The sequence below is a fragment of the Sciurus carolinensis genome, chromosome 4 (assembly GCF_902686445.1).
Source record: "Sciurus carolinensis chromosome 4, mSciCar1.2, whole genome shotgun sequence".
Taxonomy (NCBI): Eukaryota; Metazoa; Chordata; class Mammalia; order Rodentia; family Sciuridae; genus Sciurus; species Sciurus carolinensis.
Window position 1 is genome coordinate 115,883,498 of NC_062216.1, and position 25,023 is coordinate 115,908,520.

General features: G+C 38.9%; 2 protein-coding genes and 1 pseudogene across 2 annotated transcripts; all 3 read left to right on the forward strand.

Annotated features, from left to right (window-relative positions):
* Positions 1–493: 493 nt before the first annotated feature.
* LOC124982912 (olfactory receptor 6C4-like) lies at positions 494–1,435 on the forward strand. The gene is given in 1 exon segment (XM_047549787.1): positions 494–1,435. A coding segment is annotated over 1 exon segment (942 nt).
* Positions 1,436–13,379: 11,944 nt separating this feature from the next.
* LOC124982585 (olfactory receptor 6C2-like) lies at positions 13,380–14,318 on the forward strand. The gene has a single exon (XM_047549456.1). The coding sequence runs from the start codon at positions 13,380–13,382 to the stop codon at positions 14,316–14,318; it is 939 nt and encodes a 312-aa protein (XP_047405412.1).
* Positions 14,319–19,922: 5,604 nt separating this feature from the next.
* Positions 19,923–21,321, forward strand: LOC124982913 (transmembrane protein 203-like; annotated as a pseudogene).
* Positions 21,322–25,023: the final 3,702 nt, after the last annotated feature.

Genomic DNA, 25,023 nt, shown 5'->3' on the forward strand with positions numbered 1-25,023 from the left:
TAGTGAAGACATGGGGACCTACAGCAGATACTCAGTGACACAAAAATTTTTTACAGACAGATCAAAGAAAAAACAGGAAAGCACAGAAAACAGCATCAGGTGGAGTAGTTTCTACCAAGAGCTAGAAGTAGGGGAGATTATTAATAGAGTCAGAGGAAAGTGATTTAAAACACATTGAAAGAAAAGTCTCAAAAACATATTTTTCTGGGGAAAAAATTCGGGAATTATTCTATAATATCTTTTTTAAGTTCCTAGGAATAGGTAAATTTGAGGAATCACAAAGACTTTTAAGAATAAGGTCACTCATGTAAAAGATATGGGACTTCCATGGAACCAAGTGTAGCCCGGTAGTACACTGATTTGGGCCAAAAGGATGGAGAGCAATGTATGACCTGATTTCTGTTGGTTAAAATAAGCCTTATCTCTTCCTCTAAGGAATTCTTCAGTTTTCACCTTTCTCACCTTTCCCACTTTAGATCTGCTGAAGGTCAACATGAAAAACAGGTCCATGCTGACTGAGTTTATTCTATTGGGCCTCACGAGTCAACCTGAACTTCAGGTGGTATTGTTCATCTTTTTGTTTATCACCTACATGCTCAGTGTCCTAGGAAATCTAACTATCATCATCCTCACCTTACTAAATTCTCAACTCCAAACCCCCATGTATTTCTTCCTGCGGAATTTCTCCTTCTTAGAAATTTCCTTCACATCCATTTTTATTCCCAGATTTCTGACCAGCGTGACAACAGGAAATAAAGCCATCAGCTTTGCAGACTGCATCACTCAGTATTTTTTTGCCATATTCCTGGGGGCAACAGAGTTTTACCTCCTGGCTTCCATGTCTTATGATCGCTATGTGGCCATCTGCAAACCCCTGCATTACCTGACCATCATGAGCAGCAGAGTCTGCACACAGCTTGTGCTCTGCTCCTGGCTGGGGGGACTCCTAGCTATCTTGCCGCCAATCATCTTGATGAGTCAGGTAGATTTCTGTGCCTCCAATGTGCTGAATCACTATTTCTGTGACTATGGGCCCCTCCTGGAACTTGCCTGCTCAGACACAAGCCTCCTAGAAAGGATGGTCATGTTCGTGGCTGTGGTAACTCTAGTGATTACTCTGGTACTGGTGACATTTTCTTACACATACATCATCAGGACCATTCTGAAGATCCCTTCTGCCCAGCAAAGGACAAAGGCCTTTTCCACTTGCTCTTCCCACATGATCGTCATCTCCCTCTCTTATGGCAGCTGTATGTTCATGTACATTAATCCCTCTGTGAAAGAAGGAGGGGCTTTCAACAAAGGAATAGCTGTTCTCATTACTTCAGTCGCACCCATGTTAAATCCCTTCATTTACACTCTAAGAAATCAACAAGTAAAGCAAGCCTTCAAGGACACTGTCAAAAAGATTGTAAAGTTTTAAGAAAAAAAATAAAGAATTAAAAACATATTTCCACTTCATAAATATGTATTGAGAGTCTACTAAATTTTAAGTGCTGGACTGACCCTTGAACATAAAAATATGGAAATCACATGTCTCAAGTCAAGGAATCCATAGTCCAGAGTACAGGTAAGTTGTACAAACTATAAATTGATGGATGAATTTACAAAAAATAAAACCACATAGTGTTACTAGAAAAGGTTGAATGAGAATCCAGCAGAGAACAGTTGGGAAGAATTAACTCTTCTTTCCAGAAATGACTTGAAACTTAAGGAGCAAAACACTGCTTATGAAGGAGAAGTGGTTAAGAATTTGGAGTGACAAAGAAGGCCAGATGGTGAAGTGTGTAATTGCAAACTGAGGGGCGGGTTCAGTTTAGGGAGTCTAGAGGAGTCCTAAGAAATGCCACCTGGCCTTGTTCCTAGGGGTGAGGCACTGATGTTGTTCCTCAGCCCCAGAGACTGTGCTTCCAATTAAAGTGTAATTTCAATTTTTCTCCCTGTTATTATTTAGGTTTCCTTTGTAGCCATTGCAACTTCCATCCCTTTCTAAGAGGAAAATGAAAGGAAAGAATATACATTAGCCCATGTCCTCCAAATTAGAAGAAATTTCTCTAGATTTTGTCAGCTTGCTGTCCTTTCTAGAGTTTAGGGTAAAAAGAGGTTCCTAGAGGAAAATCAGAAGCCTCTGTTTCTGTGCCTCTCCTGGACAGAATCTAATTGATTTTCTTAGGTGACATCTTTCTGAGTTAATAGCAGGAAATCTGCTTTCTCTCTCTTTGATCACTTCTGGTGATTTTTTATTTGTATAAAAAGGGTTTAGTGTCCTATTTCAAATACATGCATACAGCGCACATTGATCAAATCCAGTCCCCCTTTATCCTATTATGATTTTATTTTCATCCTTTTGTTTATGTTAATTAGATACTAGAAAAGACAAATTCTGTGATCTGCTCCACTCCTTTAGCTTTTCCTCAAATATACCACTCTTCTTGCTAACATAAACCACCATGGATAACTATTTTGTAAAGTGAAAAGAATATAAAGTATGGATACAGTTTTATATCTAAAATGTTCCAAATTATCGGTCTTGAAAAATATCTGGGAATAGATGACTTACCAAAACAATGCCATACGTGGATTCAAGGTAACAACTTACATTTTAACAGGTATTGGTAAGGGCCTTGATTTCAATGGAGGGACTTCTTTTTAGTCTGAGCATGTCATCCTACTTTAGTGATATCCTAACACATTGTAGGATGTTGTTTAATGTTTTGAGTACAAATGGAACATAATCCAATGTATTCACACACTTTATATGTGGTAACATGAGCAGTAAGGTGGGTTGTTCAGATCATGAGAACAAATTGTCAGACCCACAAAAAGTATTGGAGTATGTCTAGTATTTCTGAATAAAATGTCTGTTACGGAAAGTCTCTGCTGTTTTGAATAGTAATTAATTTGACCTTCAAATTATTACAGATTTATTAAGCTACCTTTTAATTGGTAATTTTCTTTTTTTTTTTTTTTCATTTCCTTTTGTGTTATTTATTGACCTATTTTTTTGTGGTTACCATGGGAATTACATTTACCATTCTAATATTATAACATTCTAATTGGAATTTATACCAGATTAACCTTGATAACATATGAAACTGCTTTTTAAAAAGTTCTATCCCCACTCACTTCAGTTATTAATATCAGAAAAGTACATTTTTATACAATGTGTGTCCAAAGGTATAAACCAATGATTTTAATGCATTAATCTCATGAATTATGTTAAAAACAAAAATGTGGAGCTATAAGTCAGTCAATAATAATAATACAGTAATTTCTGTAATTACTCAGAAATCTTTCCTTAAATTATTTCTTTATATGACTTTGAATTACCATCTAATGTCCTTTCATTTCAACCTACAGGACTGCATTTCTCCCCCTCCCCTTTTTTTATTTATTTTTATTGTAAACAAATGGGATACATGTTGTTTCTGTTTGTACATGGAGTAACAGCATACCATTTGCATAATAATACTAGAGTAATGTTCTTAAACAGTCACACCTGCATTATTATGATCCTCCACATCCAAGTTTCTCCCAAAACCTTCATGATATAGGAGAAGCAATGCCACATGGTGGCTTGAAACAAAGGCTTTAGTTCGAATCCCAGATTCTCAACCATCTGTTGGAATCACCTAGGGTTGTTCACTCAACCTTTATGGGACTTATCTTTCTCAACTCTAAAATGTGGATATTAATAGTGTCTATTTTATGTGGTACTTTTAAGAATAAAGTAAAATAACAGATGTAGAATTTTAAGAGATCCAGTATTTACAATTTAGTAATAACATCCTTTATAACCACATGATAATTGTAAACAATATCCTTTTTGAAGAACTTTAGCTTTACTGGGAAAAAGAGACATTAAATTGGTTGGTTTATTATAACTGGGACTATACAATGTGGGCCATTCTACTTGCAATCCTTCTGCAACAAGACCAATATAGTTCCACTCCTCCTATGTCTCATTGCATGCTTGAAAAGTCAGATTAGTGAAGGTCTTGCCTATGTTCCAAGTAAAGGTATCAGAATACTCAGCAATGGGTCAATAGAATTGGGCTAACATAAACCTCGTGTACACTGGAAATCTGTGGGAGACAGTAGATGTATGAATATACTGGGACAGAGAAGTAAGCACACTATTTAAATAAAAGTTTAAAATCACAAGGGAGGATGACACTGTCTTCATAAATGTTGCAGGTCTAACATGTAAGATTTGTATGCATTTTAAGTTGATTTCTATAAATGAAGAGAGCTAGGAGTCTAGTTTCTTCTGCATGTTGATACCCAGTTTTTCTAGCACCATTTATGGAAAAACTATCTTTTCTCTGATGGGTGTTTTTAGCATCTTTGTCAAAAATCATTTGGCATAGATGTCTATGTTTGCTTCTAGGCTATTTTGTTCCATTGGTCTATGTACCTGTTTCCGTGCCAATACTATGCTGTTTTCATTACTTCGGCTTTCTACTGTGTTTTCAAGTTAGGTAGTAGTGGGAATACTCCTGCTTCATTCTTATTTGATTGGTTATTTGGGGTTCATTGATTTGTCTATTTGGGGTTTTCTGTGGTTCCATACAAATTTCAGGATTGTACTTTCTGGTTTTGTGAAGAATGCTGTTGGCATGTTGATAGAGATTTCATTGAACCTGTAGATGGTTTGGGATATTTTAGATATTTTAACAATATTAGGAAAACAGGAAAGGAAAGGTGGGGGGGTCTCATGAAATTTAAAAGGAAATATGTAGAGAAGAAAGGAAGGAGGAGAATTGGGGTGGGATCAGGGAAGTGCTGGAGAGGGACATGGGCCATGTTATATTGTTCTACTGTGGGCATTATGAGTAGGTAACAACAAATCCCATCATTATGTACAACTACCACCAATGAAAAAATGCAGAAAAGGAAAAAAATCCCCTTCAAAAGGAAGGAAATCCTGCCATTTTTGACAATATGAATGAACCTAGAGGACACTATGTTAAATTAAATAAGTCAGACACTGAAAAAGATCATTGTTTCATCTCTTGTATGAGGAATGCAAATACATAAGCAGCAGAGTAGAAGCAGAGATCAGAACGGTGGCTGTGGGTGGGAGAAGCAGGGAGATGTCTGGTCAAGGGTTATGAAGTTTGCTGAGCAAGACGAGTAAGTTCTAGTGACCTAAAGGACAACAATGAGATTAATGATCCAGATCATACATTTTAAATCTGTTAAGAGAGGAGAGTTGAAGTGTCACCACGGAGAGACCCAGAGAAACTCTCAGGAGGGAGGAAACTAAAAATAAGGGGCAGGCAATGGCAACTCTGCTGCCTGAAAGAAAGAGACTTTTAATATAAGCACAGAAATTGAAGAACAGTTCGTAAGAAGGAAAGCTAAGAAATGGCACTATCCAAAGAGCTGGACGATAGCCTGTAACAAATAAGAAGGCCTTGCATATTCCAAATTGTTTTATAGTTGGAATGACCACATTCACAGTGGACAATGTAAATCAGAGCAAAGAATTTTAATACAGATAACAAGTTTTTGAGTGATAAAACGTTCTATTCTTTAAGAAACCATAATTGCTCTGTATGCATAGAATAATGCTTCAAATTATATGAAGCAAAAATTGACAAAACTACAAGGAGAAAAAGACAAATCCACTATTACAGTTAGAAATGTTGAAACATCTGTGTCGAGATAATTAACTGAACCAATACCCAGAATTTCACTAAGTATAGAGAAGACTTCAGCAATACCCTCCGTATGGCCTTACTGACTTATTTACAGAACATTTCACCCAAAGAAGAGTAAAAATGTTCTAAAGTACACAGATAGTATTTACTAAGATAGACAGTATTCAGAACTCTCTAACAAATTCTGATAAATTTCAAAGGATTCAAATTATACAAAACATGATATGGATTCAAAAAGAATTAAATATCTAGTCAAAGAGAATTAAGTTAGAAATCACTCAAAGAATTCTGAGACATAACTGAAAGGCAGTTTTAAAAATTTGTGATAAATTTTTGAAATACAACTAAAGCATTATTCATGCAGAACTTTATGGTTCTATAGCAAAATAATAGCAATTAAAGTATGTAAACTATTATCAATCCATAATCTTAGCCATGCAGATACATTAGCTGTAAGGGAGGCTGGGTGGTACTTTATCTGGGCACTCGGACACCCTCAGTAAAAGAAGTGGCAGAACAAGAAGGGAGTCTTAGCTACAGCCCATCAGATATTCCTCAAAACTTACTCAAAATACAGTAGAATGAATCGGGGATAACTCTCCTATGTGCACATATGAATACATGACAACCGTAACTCCACATCACGTACAACCACAAGAATGGGAAGTTATACTCCATGTAGTATAATATATCAAAATACACTCTCTATCATGTATATCTAAACAGCTTTACTCGATAGACAGACATCTCCTTATCTCCAACCTAACCCCTCTTTCAGGGATGACAGACAAACAGACAGGACTTATGTGTGAGAAAACTCAGAAGAGCAGTACTGAGTGGACTGCAGATGGTGGAGCTAGGAGATTCAAGATGGCGAACCAGAGGGAGGCTGCACTCCTTGTCACTCCATAACTCTGGTTTCAAGCAGAGGATATCTGTTCTCTGTGAGGCAGCCTTTGCTGCTCATCAATCCCCTGCTGTTTACCCCATTTGTTCACATCGATCACCTGCAGCCTGCCAGCATATCAACTACTTTTTTTTTTCTAGTTGTCAGTGGACACAATACCTTTATTTTATTTATTTTTAAGTGGTGCTGAGGATTGAACCCAGTGCCTCACACATGCCAGGCAAGTGCTCTACCTCTTGAGCCACATTTTGAGTGCAGATTGCTCACTGACTGCCAGCTACCATCCGGCATTTCCCTATTTGCCTGCCCATCACCTGCCTTTCACCTATTTATCACCCACTGCCCAAGGTCCACCTGCCAATCATCTACTGGTAGCCTACAGACCAACTGCAGATGGCCAGTGTATTTCCAGCTGCCTGCTGTTGCCTGGAAGTCCACTGTCACAGTACCCACAGGTTTGGTTACATGTGACTGCTCCCATTTTGAGACAACAGCCAGGACCTGCAGGACCCTCAGCCTGACTGACCATGCCCCAAGCTATAGCTCCCCATTTGCCAACACGTTTGGAAGCCAGTGTGGCCATCTTGGATTATCCTGAAAGTAGAAGCTCCCATCTTTACATGGGGCAAATCCCATCCTGAGATGCCTACTGGAGACTGGAAGCTCATTGTCAGGTACCTCTCATGCATCAGCCTACTGAAGACTGAGAGGTTTGAAGAGTATACGACTGTTATAGTGTAGTGGTTTTTTTTTTTCTCCTTTCTGAAAATTTTTAAGTTTTTAATTCTTTATTTTTCTTGCTCTATTTTCCTTTTGTTTACCTGTTTCCCCAGAGTCTCCTTCTCCCTTTTCTCATGCTAACAACCAACTTCTTCTGATTACACTTTCACTCTTTCTATGACCTAGAACTTCTATATACTCTCTTCTTATTCCATTAACAGTTACATCCCACACCCCTCCCCATCCTCTTTCTCTTCCATTAGAAACTGCAGATCTTATTGCAAATTTATTTGCTATACTGTAGATAATAATTGAAATCATCCTCTCTGTTTACTATGACAATATTTTTAATGTCTTCATGGGGCTATTTTGTTTAGGGCTGCATATTGTCTGTACTGGGTGCTGCTAATATTGATCTCCCCCTTAAAGAACAGGTTTTGGAAACCTGTAGGGTCACCATAAGCCTCTAGCAGGGAAACTGCAATACTCCACATCTGCACTGCTAGAGGGGAAGATACATGAACAACATGAAAAAACAAGGGAAAAAAATGATCCAAACAAACCTAGATTCTATATTAATAGAATCCAGTGACAGCATGGTAGAAGAAATTTCAGAAAAGGAGTTCAGAATATACATAATTAAAATGATTTGTGAAGCAAAGGATAAGAGAGCAAATGCAGGTGATGAATGATCACTCCAATAAGCAGTTCAAAGAGCAACTGGAGGAAGCAAGCAATCATTTCAAAAAGAGATAGAGATTCTCAAAAAAAAAAAAACAGAAATCCTTGAAATGAAGGAAACAATAAACCAAATAAAAAAACTCAATGGAAATCATCACCAACAGACTAGATCACTTGGAAGACAGAACCTCAGACAATGAAGACAAAATATTTAATCTGGAAAATAAAGTCAACCTAACAGAGAAGATGGTAAGAAATCATGAACGGAACCTCCAAGAACTATGGGATAACATGAAAACACCAAATTTATGAATTAGTGGGATTGAGGAAGGCACAGAAATACAAACCAAAGGAATGAACAATCTATTCAATGAAATAATATCAGAAAATTTCCCAAATCTGAAGAATGAGATGGAAAATCAAATACAAGAGGCTTACAGAACACCAAACGCACAGAATCACAACAGGTCCACACCAAGGCACATTATAATGAAAATGCCTAACATACAAAATAAAGATAGGATTTTGAAGGCTGCAAGAGGGAAGCATCAGATTATATAGGGGAAACCAGGCGGTGGAGCCAACAGAGGGACAGCGAAGACACCTGCTGCTGCAGAGGGGGCAGCAGGAGCAACACCTCTGCAAGCTGCTCCATCATTTGACACCAGGATCAACAGGAACAGCAGGGGCCAGAGGCCAGAAATCGTCAAAGGAAAGGCCTTATTCACGTGGACGAGGTAGCGATGAGTCAGAGTGAAATATAAAATACAGAGCATATCCTGGGACCGAGGGCTTTTTATTCAGTGTTTGGGAGGCAAAACTCTCATCACAAATAACTCTACCACCTATCTGAAAAGACGCAAGTAGGAGGGGGATGATGAAAGGCAGGCCAGGCAGCCCTAGGAGAACATCGAGTTTGAAATGCCGGTGAGCCTCTTAAGTATTGGGGAAAGATCATTTGGTGTGCCGCAGAAGCAGCATCTTTGAATGTAAGATAAACTTTTGTTCAAAACCTGCACCACCCTTCGAAGCACACTGACTGGGCAGTCTCTGCTCCTCAGTCTTCTTATCTGTAAAACAGGACTTCTTAAATTTTATTGAATGTCGTCTTTTTCTTTGATATGAGATTTAAGTCACCAGTACTTAACGGATAATACACATGAAGTGCCAAGCAGGATCTAATCCTAGGGGAAATACAGAGATTCCACCCAGTAACCCAAACAGAATTCAAACATATTAAACCCTCCAGGTCTCTGAGGACGCTGTCCCCATTGCTACGTGGATTTTTACATTGTTGATTAGACTGCCACCAATTTGTGAATAACTCCTGAAACTGAGTCACCAAGGACTGTACTGTTTGCTCTGTTGTTCCCTGGGCACTGGCGGCAATAAAAAACCCTGCTGCTGTTACAGACGTTTCAGGGAAACCTGCCTGCCCAAGATCAGAGGAGCACCCCAAAAGACTGGAATTTCCCGTGGTTCTCTACACCACTCTTTCTTTTCTTTGAGCTAACAGAATTGATGGGAAATCTGGTTTAAGATACCATTTTAGACGTGGCAAAGAAAGACGGGGGAGACCAGTCTCATTAGAGCAGAAGCAATGAAAACCTAGAGTGCAACTGTCAATGGTCAGACCAGCCTGAATGTGAGTGTGTGTGGGTGTAGGTGTGGGTGGCGGGGTGTCCACATACACATGTGCTCATGGGGAGGCTGATATTGGGGACTGAGACAGGTGAAATATGAGTGAGCACCAAATACACAGAAAGCTCCTCACCAGCTAATGCTCCTCAACTGTATTTCTGTCAAGGCCTCTAATGAAGACGTGTCCAAAATGTAAGTTCATAATTACTATGGAGGTGTTGTGACAGAGTTTCCATATTCTCTAAAGCAGGCAAAGCACGAAAAATCAGTTTTAAAATCTTGAATTCAGTTCATTATCATCGATACTTCAGAAAGGGGGTCAACAATCATTTCTAGTAAATTGATATTCTGAAAGAAAAGGAAATTGGAATTTTCCCGTGATGGCTACTTTGTCCTTGATCCTGGCCATAATGATCATATTTGGAGACTGTTGTAACTCTATGGAAACATAGAAGACTACGGAAAAGACACCTCTACCAAGTAATGTCCACTAGTGTCACAGAAATCAAATACTATCCATATTAGGTATGATCTTACAAGAAACATCCCCTTTTATCCTTCAGTTATTTAAGTCCTTTGTGCCACTGTTTTGGCAGATGCAGTATTCAGACTCCTTCTGAACCTACACTGTCCAGTCCGTGAGAATTCTTGGTTCCAAATAAAGACTAAATGAGGTTTGTTTCAAATATAAGTAAGATCCAAGTGCCTGAAATATATTTCAAAATTCTCTAGAGAGTTTATGGGGAAAACAACTAAATCACTGAAGTGCCTAAGAAGTCACCAAGGTTAATAGTAGCTTACTAATAGTTTATATCACCAGGAGGCAAAGTTTATTATTTACTTAATGAAACTGTTTCAAACTTTAATTGATCCAAATTTCAAAAATAAATAACTCTCTGTTTCCCAAGGATATTTTCCCAACATAACATAGACTACTGATGTGGGTATTGGTAGAAAAATATCAATGCAAAGTAGTGTATGCAAAGGATCTGACACCCCAGGTTGACTGCATTGTTAGAAGTAGGGTTTCACAGGACTCCTAGGTTAAAATGCAATGTCCCTGCAGTCTAACACCTTATTATGTTAGGCACATTAAACATTAAATCAATAAGCATTCAATGCTACTATTTTTGAACTCGTAAGTCTTCCCTAACAATATAGCGGATCAACAGTTTGGAAAGACGGAATGATTTTAGAATTCAGGCATGTCCCAGGAGAGGCAGGGCTGGGATGAGAATGTCAGGGCTGTTACAAAGCTTTAAAGCATTCTACAACGGAAGGAAGTAGGGACAGAAGAGAGGGAAGGGAAAGGGGAAACTCAGAGTGAAGAAGAGAACCTGGTCTAGACCTGGGCATTTGCCAGGGGCCCTGATGGCAAAATACCATCTCTCTGGTGAATTATTTATCCCATGTAGTTTTCCTTGTTCTAGATTCATGTCTGTGAACCCTGAGCCATGTGTCCTGCTTTGGACAATGCCTTGGACTGCCACATTTTGTAGAAAGAAAAGATCCTGGAGGATCTGAATGGACATAGGAAAATATGAATAGCTACTAGCATAACTAGTATAACTAAGAACAACTGCCAGGGAACAAGCTTGAAATAGTTACTGTCCTGAATCCAAAATTACATTTTTGCTATTACCTTGTGTTACCATGTCAATGAAAATGTACTAAGATGAAATATTATCTTCTGCTGGTAGCCTTGAGGCTTCTTTAGGGAGCAACTTGTTCAGTGGTGAACCTCCAGTCTCTGATATTATGCTCTCTACATAATAGGTGCTTATTGAATACTTATTTGAAAGAATGAATGCTAATTGTTTCCTTGAATGGTAACAAATAAGAGAAACATAGAGTGTCTTTAATTCTCAACTGGAACCACACATCTTGGGTACAAATAGCTGTTTAAACAATTAAAAATTAGTTTTCTCCTCTTTTATATAGAAGTTTGTAGGATTTTTTTCTAGAAACCCAATATATAACTAAAATTGAACATTTAATAATTCCCCCTACTAACACAGACATTTTATGATATATTTTATAATTATATTTTATAATAATCAAGTTAACTACATAGACACTTGTGAGAATGAATTTATCACATTTTCTTTAACAAGGTGTATATCTGCTTGAAAAATGGAACTGCAATGAAGGTTAAGTTTTGACACAAAGAGAAGCAGAATTCTCTGAGCCCATATCTAATGTGGTTCCTGAAAACACATAATTTGAATACGAGACGTGAAACTTCTGGGAAGTGCTGAAATGGACAGAGTTAAATGCCAAAGAGAAAGGTAGGCTACATTAATATTTGTTTACAAAGATGAGAGTGTATGAGTCCATCTGTTCCTGGATGTTGCCTGAGCTAGTTACATGATCAAAACCCAGAGAACATAAGCAGGATTAGGAAGATCCTATTTGGAGTGAATGGAGGAGGGAATCAGCAGAAATCATTCACAAAAGAGGTCAGAGGCAGACTCAGGCGACTGAGTGGCACGAAGAAGACCGGGTTGATGAGGCTGGCAAAGAAAGCAATGCCACAGACCATTCCTCCCGGGCTCTGTCCTTGACCAAAGTATCACAGCAGGACTAAACCAGGTTCCACAATATTGTTCTTTATACCACTTCAAAGGGTTCAGGACACCCTCTGCTTAAGCAGTCTCAAAACTTGCTTACAAATTCTTTTCATGATAGAAGAGATATCAGCGGAGAAGAGGAAAGAGATCTAGGAGGAAGGAAGAGGGAAGGCAGAATGAATCTGACCACACTTTCCTATGTACAAATATAACTATACCACAGTGCACCTCATCTCATGTACATGCACAAGGCATTAATATAAAAATAAATAAATAAACATAACAAAGATCCATAGAGTAGAAAAAAGAAAGGGAAAGCGGAAGTGCTGAGGACTGAATCAGAGCAAATTATATTCCATGCATGTAAAATTATATTAAAATGAACCCTAATATTATGTTTAATATTATGAATACTACAATGAACTAATAAAAATAAATACTTTTAATTTGCAAAATATAAGAATGAAAAAACAATGGCACACCTTTGCATTTTAAACTTTTCACCCTAGTTAGAGATTATTTGAAATGCAAAGAGCAGAATAAACACTAAAATGAATGCACTGCTCTTCAAACTCATTACAACAACCTGAAATGATCAAAATAAAATTCCAATTAACAGATCCTCCTTGATTAGAACAATCCAGTATGGCAAGGGAAGGCGAAGAAAGATAAAGATTGGAGAAGGGAATTCCGAAATTGTTAGTTTTTCCAGGATAAGAACAAATACAGTTGTCACCTCAAGGCAACATTGTTGAGAAACTGCATGCTGCACATAGGATTTAGGTTTTGTTTTGTTTTCACTTGACGTCTTTACCAATATGATTTCTAATCAGAGAATTAGAAGCATAAGATCTATATCTGATATTTCCTGTAGAAACCTCCTTATAAGATGTCAGTGGGGGCTGGGGTTGTGGCCCAGTGGTAGAGCATTTGCCTAGCACATGTGAGGCACTGGGTTCGATTCTCAGCACCACATCAAAAAAAGAATACCGTGTCCATCTACAACTAAAAATATTTTTTAAAAAGATGTCAATGGTATGGGTATGATAAATATGGTAACTGATTATCAAGTAAAGGAATATTAAGTGCAGGAGCTGGTAGGCTGGTTGGGATGTCCTCAGTCAGCCTCCAATGCCAGCTTCTTTTGACACCTCTCTTTAGGTCCAATCACTTGTGACTTGGCACCAGGCAGTGATGAGAAATCATACAGCAATAACAACATTCATCCTGCTGGGATTGACAGATGATCCAAAACTACAAGTTCTCATTTTCATATTTTTGTTTCTCACTTACCTGTTGAGTGTGGCTGGGAACCTCACCATTATCACCCTCACGCTTTTGGATTCTCATCTTAAAACCCCCATGTATTTTTTTCTCCGAAATTTCTCTTTCCTGGAAGTCTCATTCACCACTGTTTGTATTCCCAGATTCCTGTACTCCATAACAACTGGAGACAATACTGTTACTTACAATGCTTGTGCCACCCAATTATTTTTTATTGTCCTCTTTGGAGCAACAGAATTTTTTCTACTCGCTGCCATGTCCTATGACCGCTACGTGGCCATCTGTAAGCCCCTGCACTACACAACCATCATGAGCAACAGAGTCTGCGCTACACTCGTCCTCTGCTGTTGGTTTGCCGGCCTGTTGATCATCCTCCCGCCCCTTGGCATAGGCCTCCAGCTGGAATTCTGTGACTCGAATGTGATTGATCACTTTGGCTGTGATGCATCTCCCATTCTGCAAATAACCTGCTCAGACACAGTATTTTTAGAGAAAATAGTCTTGAGTTTTGCCATACTGACACTGATTATTACCTTGGTGTGTGTGGTTCTCTCCTACACATACATCATCAAGACCATTCTAAAGTTTCCTTCTGCCCAACAAAGGAAAAAGGCCTTTTCCACCTGCTCTTCCCATATGATTGTGGTTTCCATCACCTATGGGAGCTGCATCTTCATCTACATCAAACCTTCGGCAAAGGAAGGAGTGGCCATCAATAAGGTGGTATCTGTACTCACTACCTCAGTTGCCCCTTTGCTTAACCCTTTCATTTACACACTTCGAAACAAACAAGTAAAAGCAGCTTTCAAAGACACAGTAAAACAGATTGTATTTCTCACAACAAAGTAGAGCCCATTGATGTTTTTTGAGGCTTACATACATTTAAACCTGAGTTAACTGTGAGCACCATTCACAAATTTGACAAACATGGTTTCTTCCAATTTGGTAGACTCAGCAAGCCAATGCTCCCCCAGGAACATTTTTCTCTTATAATCCAAAAACCAAAATCGAGCAATTTAGTTTGCCTTTTCTTAAGTTTACTTCATTTAGAAAGATTTGTTCAATTATTGCATGCCCCAAAGATTAGTCAAATGATCAATGTCATATAAAGGAAATGCAAAGCAGTAGAAATTGTATCTCTGGCCACATAGCCTTCTAATGATGTGGACTCAAAATATCCAGAGACCAGTTCTCACTTCTCAGGAATACTTCAATATGCAGCCCCAGTTGTTCAAAAAGTCATTAAAGACTCTTTACTGAAGCTTAGAAGTGATATAAAGGCTCCAATAGAAAAAAATTTAAGCAACAAAAAAAATGATTATGTAAAGTAAAATAGTATATTCAAGATCTCTTTCTTTTTTAAAATATTCATTTTTCAGGGATATACCAAAGGTGTCAGTAAGGTAATCTCTAAATCAGTGAGCATAATTATATTCTTCCTTTTAAATTTATATCCAGAAAATGTAAATGTACAAAACTGTTTACACTAGCTGTTCTTGAAGTTATTTGGGCATATTAAATCTTGACTGCAAAAAAAAAAATAAGACTCCCAAATGCTGAATGTCTTCAACTGAGATTGCCATTGAAGGTGTTTAGACATAGACTCAAAGAAAACAAGCCCTTAATTTAGAAGCAATGTAACTAAATTTTGGTTAGGTGAGTTCTACAACTATTCAGATTTATAGCATCTCTTGATTTAAGAATGTTAAACTTTTGGAAGATTGATCAAGATATCAAAAAAATTTCAACATTTGGAAAAGACATTTTAAAATGTCAAAGATAAAATCACAGAAGAGTGTAAAAAACAGGGATGGGTCTAGAAAAGAGGGACAGAGAAGGAAAAACAAGTACTAATCCTGCAAATAATTGGAATTCTTTCTATTAACTAATAAAAAGTCTTATTATTTTCATGGCTTGTAATTATGAAAATAAAGTTTTGTGCTTTCACAGTATGTATGTAACTATTAGACATCTAAGTTTATCAAACATCAAATTGTTCAACCATACTTTAAATTTTGATTACATTTATAATTTGTTCATATAATGGCCATGGTATGGGTATAAGCTTCCTTTATACTTCAGAAATATTCAGAAAAAATCAGACTATTCCCAAGGCCTATTTTCTTTTTGCCTTTCTAAAACACCAACAAAACACAACCAAGTGTTCTCTAGTTTCTCCTCTGATAATTTATTTAATCTATGTGATATATGTATTTTCCAAGTTCATAACTTCACCCCTATTGTGAGTCCTTCCCAAGCAGAACTGGTGTGTACTAATGTTGTTTACTTTGAAATAACAACGACGAAATTTAACATTGTAAAGTTTATTTTAAACACTCCTGCCCAATTTACCACTCAAGAACTAAGTCCCTCTGGGTAGGAACAACACTTGTCATGAAGTAGGCTCAGGCAAGGTTCTCGCCTCCTTCTGTTCTGGACAGTGCAGCATTCTTCTCTTGCACCGACTCATTGGAGGAAATGCAAATGGAGGGCATTGGTCAGGTCTCAAGAAGTCTCAATTCGGTCTCTCTGGGACCAAAATTTGGTTCCAATATTGACCAACTGATACAGAAATTGATCATGGCTTTTAACTTTGCCAAATCTGATTAATGAAAACATTCAGAACTTTGTGGAGTTAAATTTTATATGTAGGTTAGAGGAAATTTATACCAAGTGGCAAATGTTCACCATACTTGTACACGAGTGTGTATGTTTGCCACTCTACTTGCCCTCAGCTTTGCCTGATCAATGCCCTATTCAGTCACTCAGCATTAACAGTTTTTTCTATCAAAAAGTTCTTGTTTATTTCTCATACACCTGTCATTACTATCACAGTTCTAAACTAAATTTTTAATCTCTCAACAAAATTATTCTTATTCTACATTTTTTGTCATTATACCCCTATTGGTTTTCATTGTTTATGATATGCATGTATTAATCTGTGTCTATAATTCTTTAAGGGCAAATGCCTCTGACAGAGGAAGAATTTAAAAATTCATGATAACAGATGCCAGTTCCTCACCTGTATATAGCTGTCAGATTTGACTACATAACCCGAAATCTTCATGATGTCATGCATAGTTTAATAATAAAATATTGGAAGTTTATATAGACTCAGGAAACAGTATACGTAAACTACTTAATGATATTTAAGGAAGAAGCAAAGATCAACATCAGAATTAGAACACTTAAAATCTGTAAAGAGCCATGCCTTACCTGAGATAAGGCTTTGCCTCCCACCTTACTGCATGTTAGAGTGACTCCAAAATAAGTCAGACTTCAGCTTATTTAAAGTTATAATCAAAAGATTGGTTTTTTGTTGTAAAATTACTATGATCTCAAATAGGGACTATAATCAAAATTCAAGATAGCTTTTATACAAGCAGAATATATTTTTACTCTTGCTAATTTCATTTTGTAAAACTGTTACCTGTTAATGTTTTGCAGAAGTAGCTGCTTCAAGAACACGCAACCTAGGTAACTTGTGATAATAAGCCATCACCTAACAGATAGTGGTAACAGATACCAGAACAGATAGTGGTAACTTCCAGTACTAATGCAGACTCCAGTTAGATAAAAGGGTAAATAACTGCAAAGTTATGGACATTGAAGTTAAAGCCCAGTACTCTTACTTTATGACTGGTGAGACTGGCTTGCTGGATGATTAAGATCAAACTTAGAGATTGGAATTAAATACAGAAGGCAAAATAGACCAGTATTTGGAACTTTTGCCCTCAGTCAGTTTGAACCCACGAACAAGAGAACTTCTCTAAGGAGCTTTGCAATTCTGGGTCACACAACCTCCTGATCAAGGAGATTGTTGAGACTAGAGGATGAAAATCACTCAGTGCATCTGCTGCAAAGGAGGGTCATGGAAAAAGGGAGACATCCCTTAATGCTTCCAAAGGAAGTCACCTCATCAAGGAGACCCAACCTAACCAATGGCACTGGTGGAGCTAAGAAGCTGCTCTTAAGTTCTCTACGAGTGGCCCCTGTGGGAACTCAGCTGACTCTTTAACAAGACAGGAACCAGGTCAATTTGACCAGCTTGATCTTAGACACCCAGCAAAACAGTTAAAACCAAAATATAATCATTTTTGGGCATTTAAAAGAAATAATAGTTAAATGTAACTTAAGATGTACACTTGTATTAGCCCACTAGAATAAAGACTGGAAGCTACAAATGAAAGAAAGATTCTTCAGCAAATGTGCCTGATAACTATTAAGAGAAACTGCCAGAGTCAGAAGTCTTTCGTCAGTTTAAGACCTTCCTAAGCTACAATGGTAGACTTAATCTATATTTGCTCATATGATTATCTAGCCCTAAGTAACAGAAGTATAGAACTCTCTACTAAACACAGGTTATACCAATAAAGGGATATTTTACAAAAATCAGATGTCATTAAGTAGCTTAACTATATTTTTTTGGGACATCTATGACATTAAGAGTTAAATGTTGTGTTTACATTCCTGATAACCTGGACAATGTTAAAGTTCCCAAATAAAGGCCTTGTCCTCTTCAGCCTTTTGCTAGGCCTAGTTATGGGAACAATTTCTCAGTTCTTCCACCTCCTGGTGAGAGGTTGACTTCTGTCATTTTCATGATACTCAGTGGCATGTTCCAGATGCTGCAACATTTACTTTGTACTAATCTCATTTCAGTACTCATGTCTTTTTGTTCTTCTATCATAGAAGCACCCACCCCAGCTGACTTTACAACCTGCTATTCCCCAACCAGACTTCTACCTTGGACCCCTCGATTGACCCGATTTTCAAAAAAGGAACTCCAAACTGCTTTGCCCCTCGCTGCCCCCTTTCAGCTTCGAAGCAGCCAGAATGACCAACGCCCCCTTTCTTTTCCTTAAAGCAGTTAGGAGTTCCTACAGCTAAAGGGGGGAATGAAGCCAGAATTAAGGACAGGTAGTTAGTGTAGAAATAGGGAATCGGGTCAATTCGAGGAAATGAAGCCATGAAGCCATCTGCCTTTGGAAGTTGGAGACTGCCACTGGAAGAATGGAATGTCAAGGATCTCCGGAGCCCATTGATTACCAAATTTACCTGCCTTTATCAAGGACTGCAAGCAAGGAGATGCTAATTAATGCCCCCTGGGCCCTTGCCTGCCTGAATCACCTTGGCCCTCCCCCTGCCCATGGCTTCTCACTTATGCAAAACCAGGCCTAGTCACCTAGGCAGGAAGGAGAGAGACAGAAGGGGGGAGAAAACTGGAGAACAAAAGAGACTTTAACCTATAAAAGATGTAGGGTGCGCTCACTTCTTGGGACTTTAGAACATCAGCCATGGCCCCCTTCTTCCTCCCGGGAGAAGTCTGTATTATTACCTTTAAATAAAACCTGCTTAATATGCTTGCAAAAAAAATAATAATAATAATAAAATATTGGGATGCATTTAATATTTATAAATATTCTTAAATATTAAAATTAATTTTATTTGCTAATGTATCCCATATCTTTTCCTCTGGTAATTCTAATGAAATAACGTTTCTTCTTAATTAGATAGAATCTACTTTGGTGTCATTAGACCTTTTACTAGAGCTGCTATTTGCATGATTAAGGAAATGAGAGTGTGGCCATAGAAATGTGCTAAAATACAAGATTTGAGGGCAAGGAAGAAAAGAAAATATTGTCACTATTATTTATATCATTACATTATAGTTAAGGCAAGCATTGAAAACATTCCTACCACTTCCATCTAAGACCTACCATTATAATTTCATTTATTCATTCAACAATTATTTATTGAATAACTGCTATGGTAAGCATTGTTTTATGCCTGAGCATAGGGCATGAAACAAATAGGGAGAGGTCCCTGGTAACATGGAACTTATACGTCACTCTCAGAAATTGAAAAGAGAGTGCTTATAATGCAAGCAGAACCTCATACATTCACCCCTAACTTTAGTCTCTAGAACAGTTCCTCAAGTATGAGTCTTCTTGAACAATCCTTTTAAGTGCAGTTATACTGATGGGGTATCTTAAAGGAGCAGAGAAGCAACTGAAAGAGTTGGAACAATTTGGGTAACAAAACAAATAAAATAGTATTAGGTTATAATGCAAAATATAAACAGCCAAGAATCCACAGTGATGCAAATAAATATTTAAATAGATTAATAAACAATGGAGAGGAGACAAATATCCTGGGTAAAAGTAATTCAAATAATTTATGTAGATAAATATAAAGCAGGGGAATATAGCTCCCCACTCCTTAGACATGAGGTACACAGGACTTCCTTCCCAAGAGTATAGTATAGAAACCATGCTGGGAGGAGGGAAACTTTACAGTGGAGATATGTGACAGACAGACTGAGTCAGGGGATCCAGGCTAACATCAACAGTCATTATTAGTCATGCTGATCAGTACCCCTGATGTGACATGCCAAAAATTGCACTTTATGATCTCTTCCCCAAAATGGCAGACAAATTCCAGTAGTGGGGCATGGTACAAAACACTCGACCAGATCCCCTCAAAAATATCAAGTTCATCAAAAATAAGGGAAGTCTGAGAATCTGGCACTGCCAAGAGGAGCCTGAATATACACAACTCAATGTAATGTGCTATCCTAGGGATCCTGCAACAGAAAAAGGTATTAGGTAAAAGTTTTAAAAGTCTGAATAAACTGTGGACTTTATTTAATAATGACATACCAATATTGGGTCATTAATTGTAAGAAATACAGCATACTAATGTAAGATGTTAATAGGGGAAACTGGACATAGGATATGTGGACACCCTCTGTATTCTTTTCTCACTCTTCTATAATATAAAAGTGTTCTTTAAAAAAAAGTCTACTAAAAAATAAACACAATGCTCCAGTTAAATAACTGCTTTCTCCATGATGAGAAAGATCTGCGGTTACCTGAATGGCAGATTTGAGACAAAACTTTAAAATCTCTTTTGCAAGCCAGTCAGTGCAAGGATGCCATTCCACCCGCTGTCCATCTCTGCTGCTCTTCCCTTCAGCCTGCCGACCACCTGCCTGCGATGAACCCTTTGCAACTTCCTCACGCGTCTCTTAGGATGGCTTCTCTTTAAATTTCCACTTAACCTTTGTTCTTGAAGAACAAAAAGTCTTTATTAGTCCTCAGTACCAACACCCCCAGGGAACACATCGTTAGCACAACTGATCCCAAAGTGGCTGTTCTGAAAAGAGAAAAAGATTGTAGTTTTGGATTTTTAAAAACCTACACAGACCGGCGGGGCTTGGCGTCCGGGCGCGGCGGGCGTCCGCGGGCGGCCAGTGCTGGGTCCCTACCCGGGGCCCGGGTAGAGGCGGCGGGATTCCGAGGCCGGAGTGCGGGGCGGGCAGGGCCGCTCCTTGCTCCTGGGTCGTAGCGGCGGCCGGAGGCGGCCGAAGCCGCGGGCAGAGAGCGCAGCGCCGCGAGGGGCGGGCTCGCCTGGGCTCGCGCATGAGCTCCGCCCGCGCGATGCTCCTCTCACTGCGGAACTGATTTAGCGGCTAGGCTTCACCACCTTCCAGATCTTCGTGCCCCTGTCAGCCCTGTTGGTGTTCTCCGTGCTTCTGACACTTCGAGTGGACCTCCGGGCCCTGGCCTCTCCTGGTGGAACTTGTCGGTACCCTTCTTTGCCGTTCACGGACTCAGCACCTACTTTTCCACTGTCGTGTCCGTGCGTCTCTTCCCAGATCCAGAGAAGCGGTTGGCGGTGCTGCGACCTCTTCTGGGTTCTCACGGTCCTTAGCTTCAAGTTCGTCTCTGAGATGCTGCTGTGCCAGAAGCTGGTGGAGCAGACAAAAGAGCTCTGGTTCGGCCTGATGGCATCTCCGGTCTTCATTCTCCTGCAGCTGCTCATGATCCGCGCCTGTCGCGTCCACTAGTCTCTCAGGAATTGGAAAAGGAGAGTTGCACTACTGAACAGCTGGACCTCCGGCTGAGGCCCGACTTGCATCACGCTGAAGAAGAGATCCTGGTCTAAAGGCAGCGTCTGCTCCTGCTGGGCTGAGTGTCCACTTTTCTCTATGACAGTGAGGTCTAACATTGTTTCTTTAGCAGCGTCGAAAAAGAGCATCCTCCATCCGAAAGGTATTTCTTGTTATTCATACTTTAAGTATCTAATCCTGAATTGAGATCCTAAGAAGGGACCTAGCCCGGGCAGTCCTGAGTACTCCGACAGTAAGAAACTGCACATAATTAAAACGTCCTGATGGGCTCTGAGTATTCAGCATGGATCCTGGGGGTGTACTTCTTTATGAAGGCGGCAAAACTGGACTAGGAGTTGGTCCAGCCAGCAGCAGTGAGCCCACAGCGCCCTGTGCCATGAGGGAGAACGGCCCTGTCTTCATTCCAGCTCACGCAGAGACAGAAGAAGATTGCATGAGAGCGTGATTAAGACCCCACCTGAGAAAAGAACGCCAGCTAACAAGTCATAGCTTGGCTTCCTAGTCCAGCAGAATGCAATTTCAGGACTGTCCCACCACCTCGTGGTCAGCTCCACAGGTGCATCTGAGACCGATTAAGGCCTTTCTAAGGGACCAAAGACAGAAGCAGGTGCTCTGATGCTCATGCCTTGGAGACCAAGTTATGGAGGCTTGTGAGCCACACAGGTTTGTTGGGCTGAGGTTTTTGGTTTAATGCCAGTTAGGTGCCAAATGAGTACATTTGCTGAGATGAAAATAAAATAAGAGAATGTTTTCCTGAAATGAAAAAATAAAAAATAAAATAGCTAAGTGTTTCTCACTCACGTAATCATTTCCCCTGGCAACAGAGAGAGCCCTGGAACTCTGGAGTGCAATACGTTTTGTTCACAATTTAATAAATATTTGAGTGTGTGTTCATCATTACACTCTGTACCATAAAAATGCAAAACTAAATAAATAAATCTGCCCCAGGGCAAGAGAACAATATGGAAGATATACAACCATGAAAGGTTATCAGGACAAGAAACTTCACAAAAAGGCATGTATTAAAATGCCACCTGAGTGGCAAACGTGAGTGTTTCCAATATGGAAGAGAAACTTCCTGTGGTTGAATAAAATAATAAAAGTACTTACATTATTTACTATGTACCAGGCATTATACTAAGAAATCTGTATGGCAATAATAGAATCAACTAATACTCTATAATTATTGTGATCATTACTTGTTATTAACTAAAAATAACATACTATTCTTATCATTCTTGTATTACAGATAAAGATTCTGAGGCACAGAGCCAAAGACACACAACTAATAGGTGGAACTGCTGAGATTTGAACCCAGATGATCTGGATCCAGAGTCCATCAACATCCCCAGAATACAATACTGCTTCCTATTGTGACAGACCCTGCAAAGAAACAGAACTCTCCTTAAACATAGAAGATATTTAGAAAGATGGAAGAGAAAGAAGCAAAGAGCATTTCTTGCAAGAGAACAGGATCAAAAAATGGATTGCCCTTTGAGTAAATCTTCCTACTTGGGCAAAATGTTACCTTAGGCAGATATAAAAAATAGACTTAATCAATGGTATTTACCATCTGATTAATAAGTCAGATGAGAGGAAAATGACATCTAAGTCGCTCACAGAGTTTAAGTCTGAAAGACTGGAAATACACTGCCCCTGACATAAAGAGGTAATTAACATGGAGAATCAGTAATATACTTTTTTAATTGGTACCTTATAGTTTTGCCTAATTAGGTGGTTTACTTTTACATATTCATAACATAATTTGCTCCATTTTAATGCCCAGTACTAACTCCTACCTTCTGACCTCCACCTGATCCCTTTTTTCTACTCTATTTGTCTTCCTTCCATTAATTTATTTTTTAATTGGTGAATTAGTTATACATAAAAGTGGGATTCATTCTGATATATTCATACATGCACAGAGCATAATTTAATCAATCCCATTCCATATAGTTCCTCCCCTTTCCCATCTCTCCCCCTCTCCCTGGATCCCATTCCTCTACTCCCCACATGGAATGGAACCACCATTTGACCCAGTTATATATCCACTCCTCGAATATACCCAAAGGACTTAAAATCAGCATACTACAGTGACTCAGTCACATCAATGTTTACAGCATCTCAATTCACAATAGCTAAGCTACAAAACCAACCAAGGTGCCCTTCAAAAGATGAATGGATAAAGAAAACATGGTATATATGCACAATGGAGTATTACTCAGTCATAAAAAAATGACATCATAGCATTTGCCAATAAATGGGTGGAACTGGAAACTATCATGCTAAGTGAAATAAGCCAGTCCCAAAAACCAAAGGCCAAATGTTCTCTCTGATAAGGGATGATAACACACAACAAGGAGCGGGGAGGGGAAGAGTAGAAGTTCAGTGGATTATACAAAAGGAAATGAGGGGAAGGGAGGGGGAATAGGAATAGGAAAGGTAGTGCAATGTATCAGACATAACTTTCCTATGTTCATATATAAATACATAACCAGAGAAATTCTACCTCATGTACAACAACAAGATGGGTTCCTAATTAGAATAAGTTATCCTCCATGTATGTGTAATATGTCAAAATACACTCTATTATCTCATATACCTAAAAAGAAGAAATAAATTTAAAAAAAAAAAATAAGACACTGCCAACCTATTTTTAAAAGTAACTACAACATTTTGCCTTCCCAATACTAATGCAGAAAAATTCCTATCGTTCCAAACCCTCACCAACACTTGAAATTTTTCATCTGGAAGAAGGTTGTGGAAGGGAGATAGGCAGCAATTCCTGATCTCCTCAAAACACAAAAAGAAGTCAGTGAAGGAAAAGCAGAATTGAGAGGTACGTGGCAAAATAAATGCTTTAAGATTCACTACTACAAAGTCTGAAACCTGAAGTGACTTGGAGATTGGTTCCTAGAGGTGAAAATAAGCTCAGAGTTTCCTAACTCTGAATCCAAACCAGGGTGGAGAAGGGCAGAGGGCAACAGAGAGAAAAAGAGGGAGAAAGGGAACAGAGAAACTCTTAAGCTCACTCACTTACTTAAAAATATCTGGAAAGGCAGACACAAAGTAAAGCATGATGGAAACAGCAATGCCCTTGAAGGAGGTTAACCAATTTAAAACTAAATACTGAAAAGAAAGTTGGGGGCAGTGGGGCACAGGGGTATCCACAGCATTTTATGGAGCCTTCAACCAACTAGTCACCCCCTTAAATCAACACAGCATCTTCCCACACCCAGAAAGATGCAAATTAAACCAGAATGAAGTTCCCAGCAGCAGGATCACTTAAGAATTTGGTGAAAAAGAAATTTCTACTAGGATCACTACTAGCATAACCAAAAATGGCTGGAAGCCCCTCTCCCTCACTGGTGAACAAGAGGAGTGGAATGAAACAGCCCTGGGCAGGGAAGTGTGCCTTACCACTACTCCACTCAGCCTCCTTGTGGCCTGGGCAGAGGAAAAGAACTCTGTAGAAACTCCACAGGATCCAGGCAGAAACCAGCATCAAGACAGATTTGGCCCTGAGCAGAGGAAAGCAGATCCATCAGGACCACACCAGCCCCAGCTACTGACACTGGGGGAAGGCACCAGGGAAGCCTAGAGACTGCCCCCTTGATCACGGGGCCACATAATAGGGAA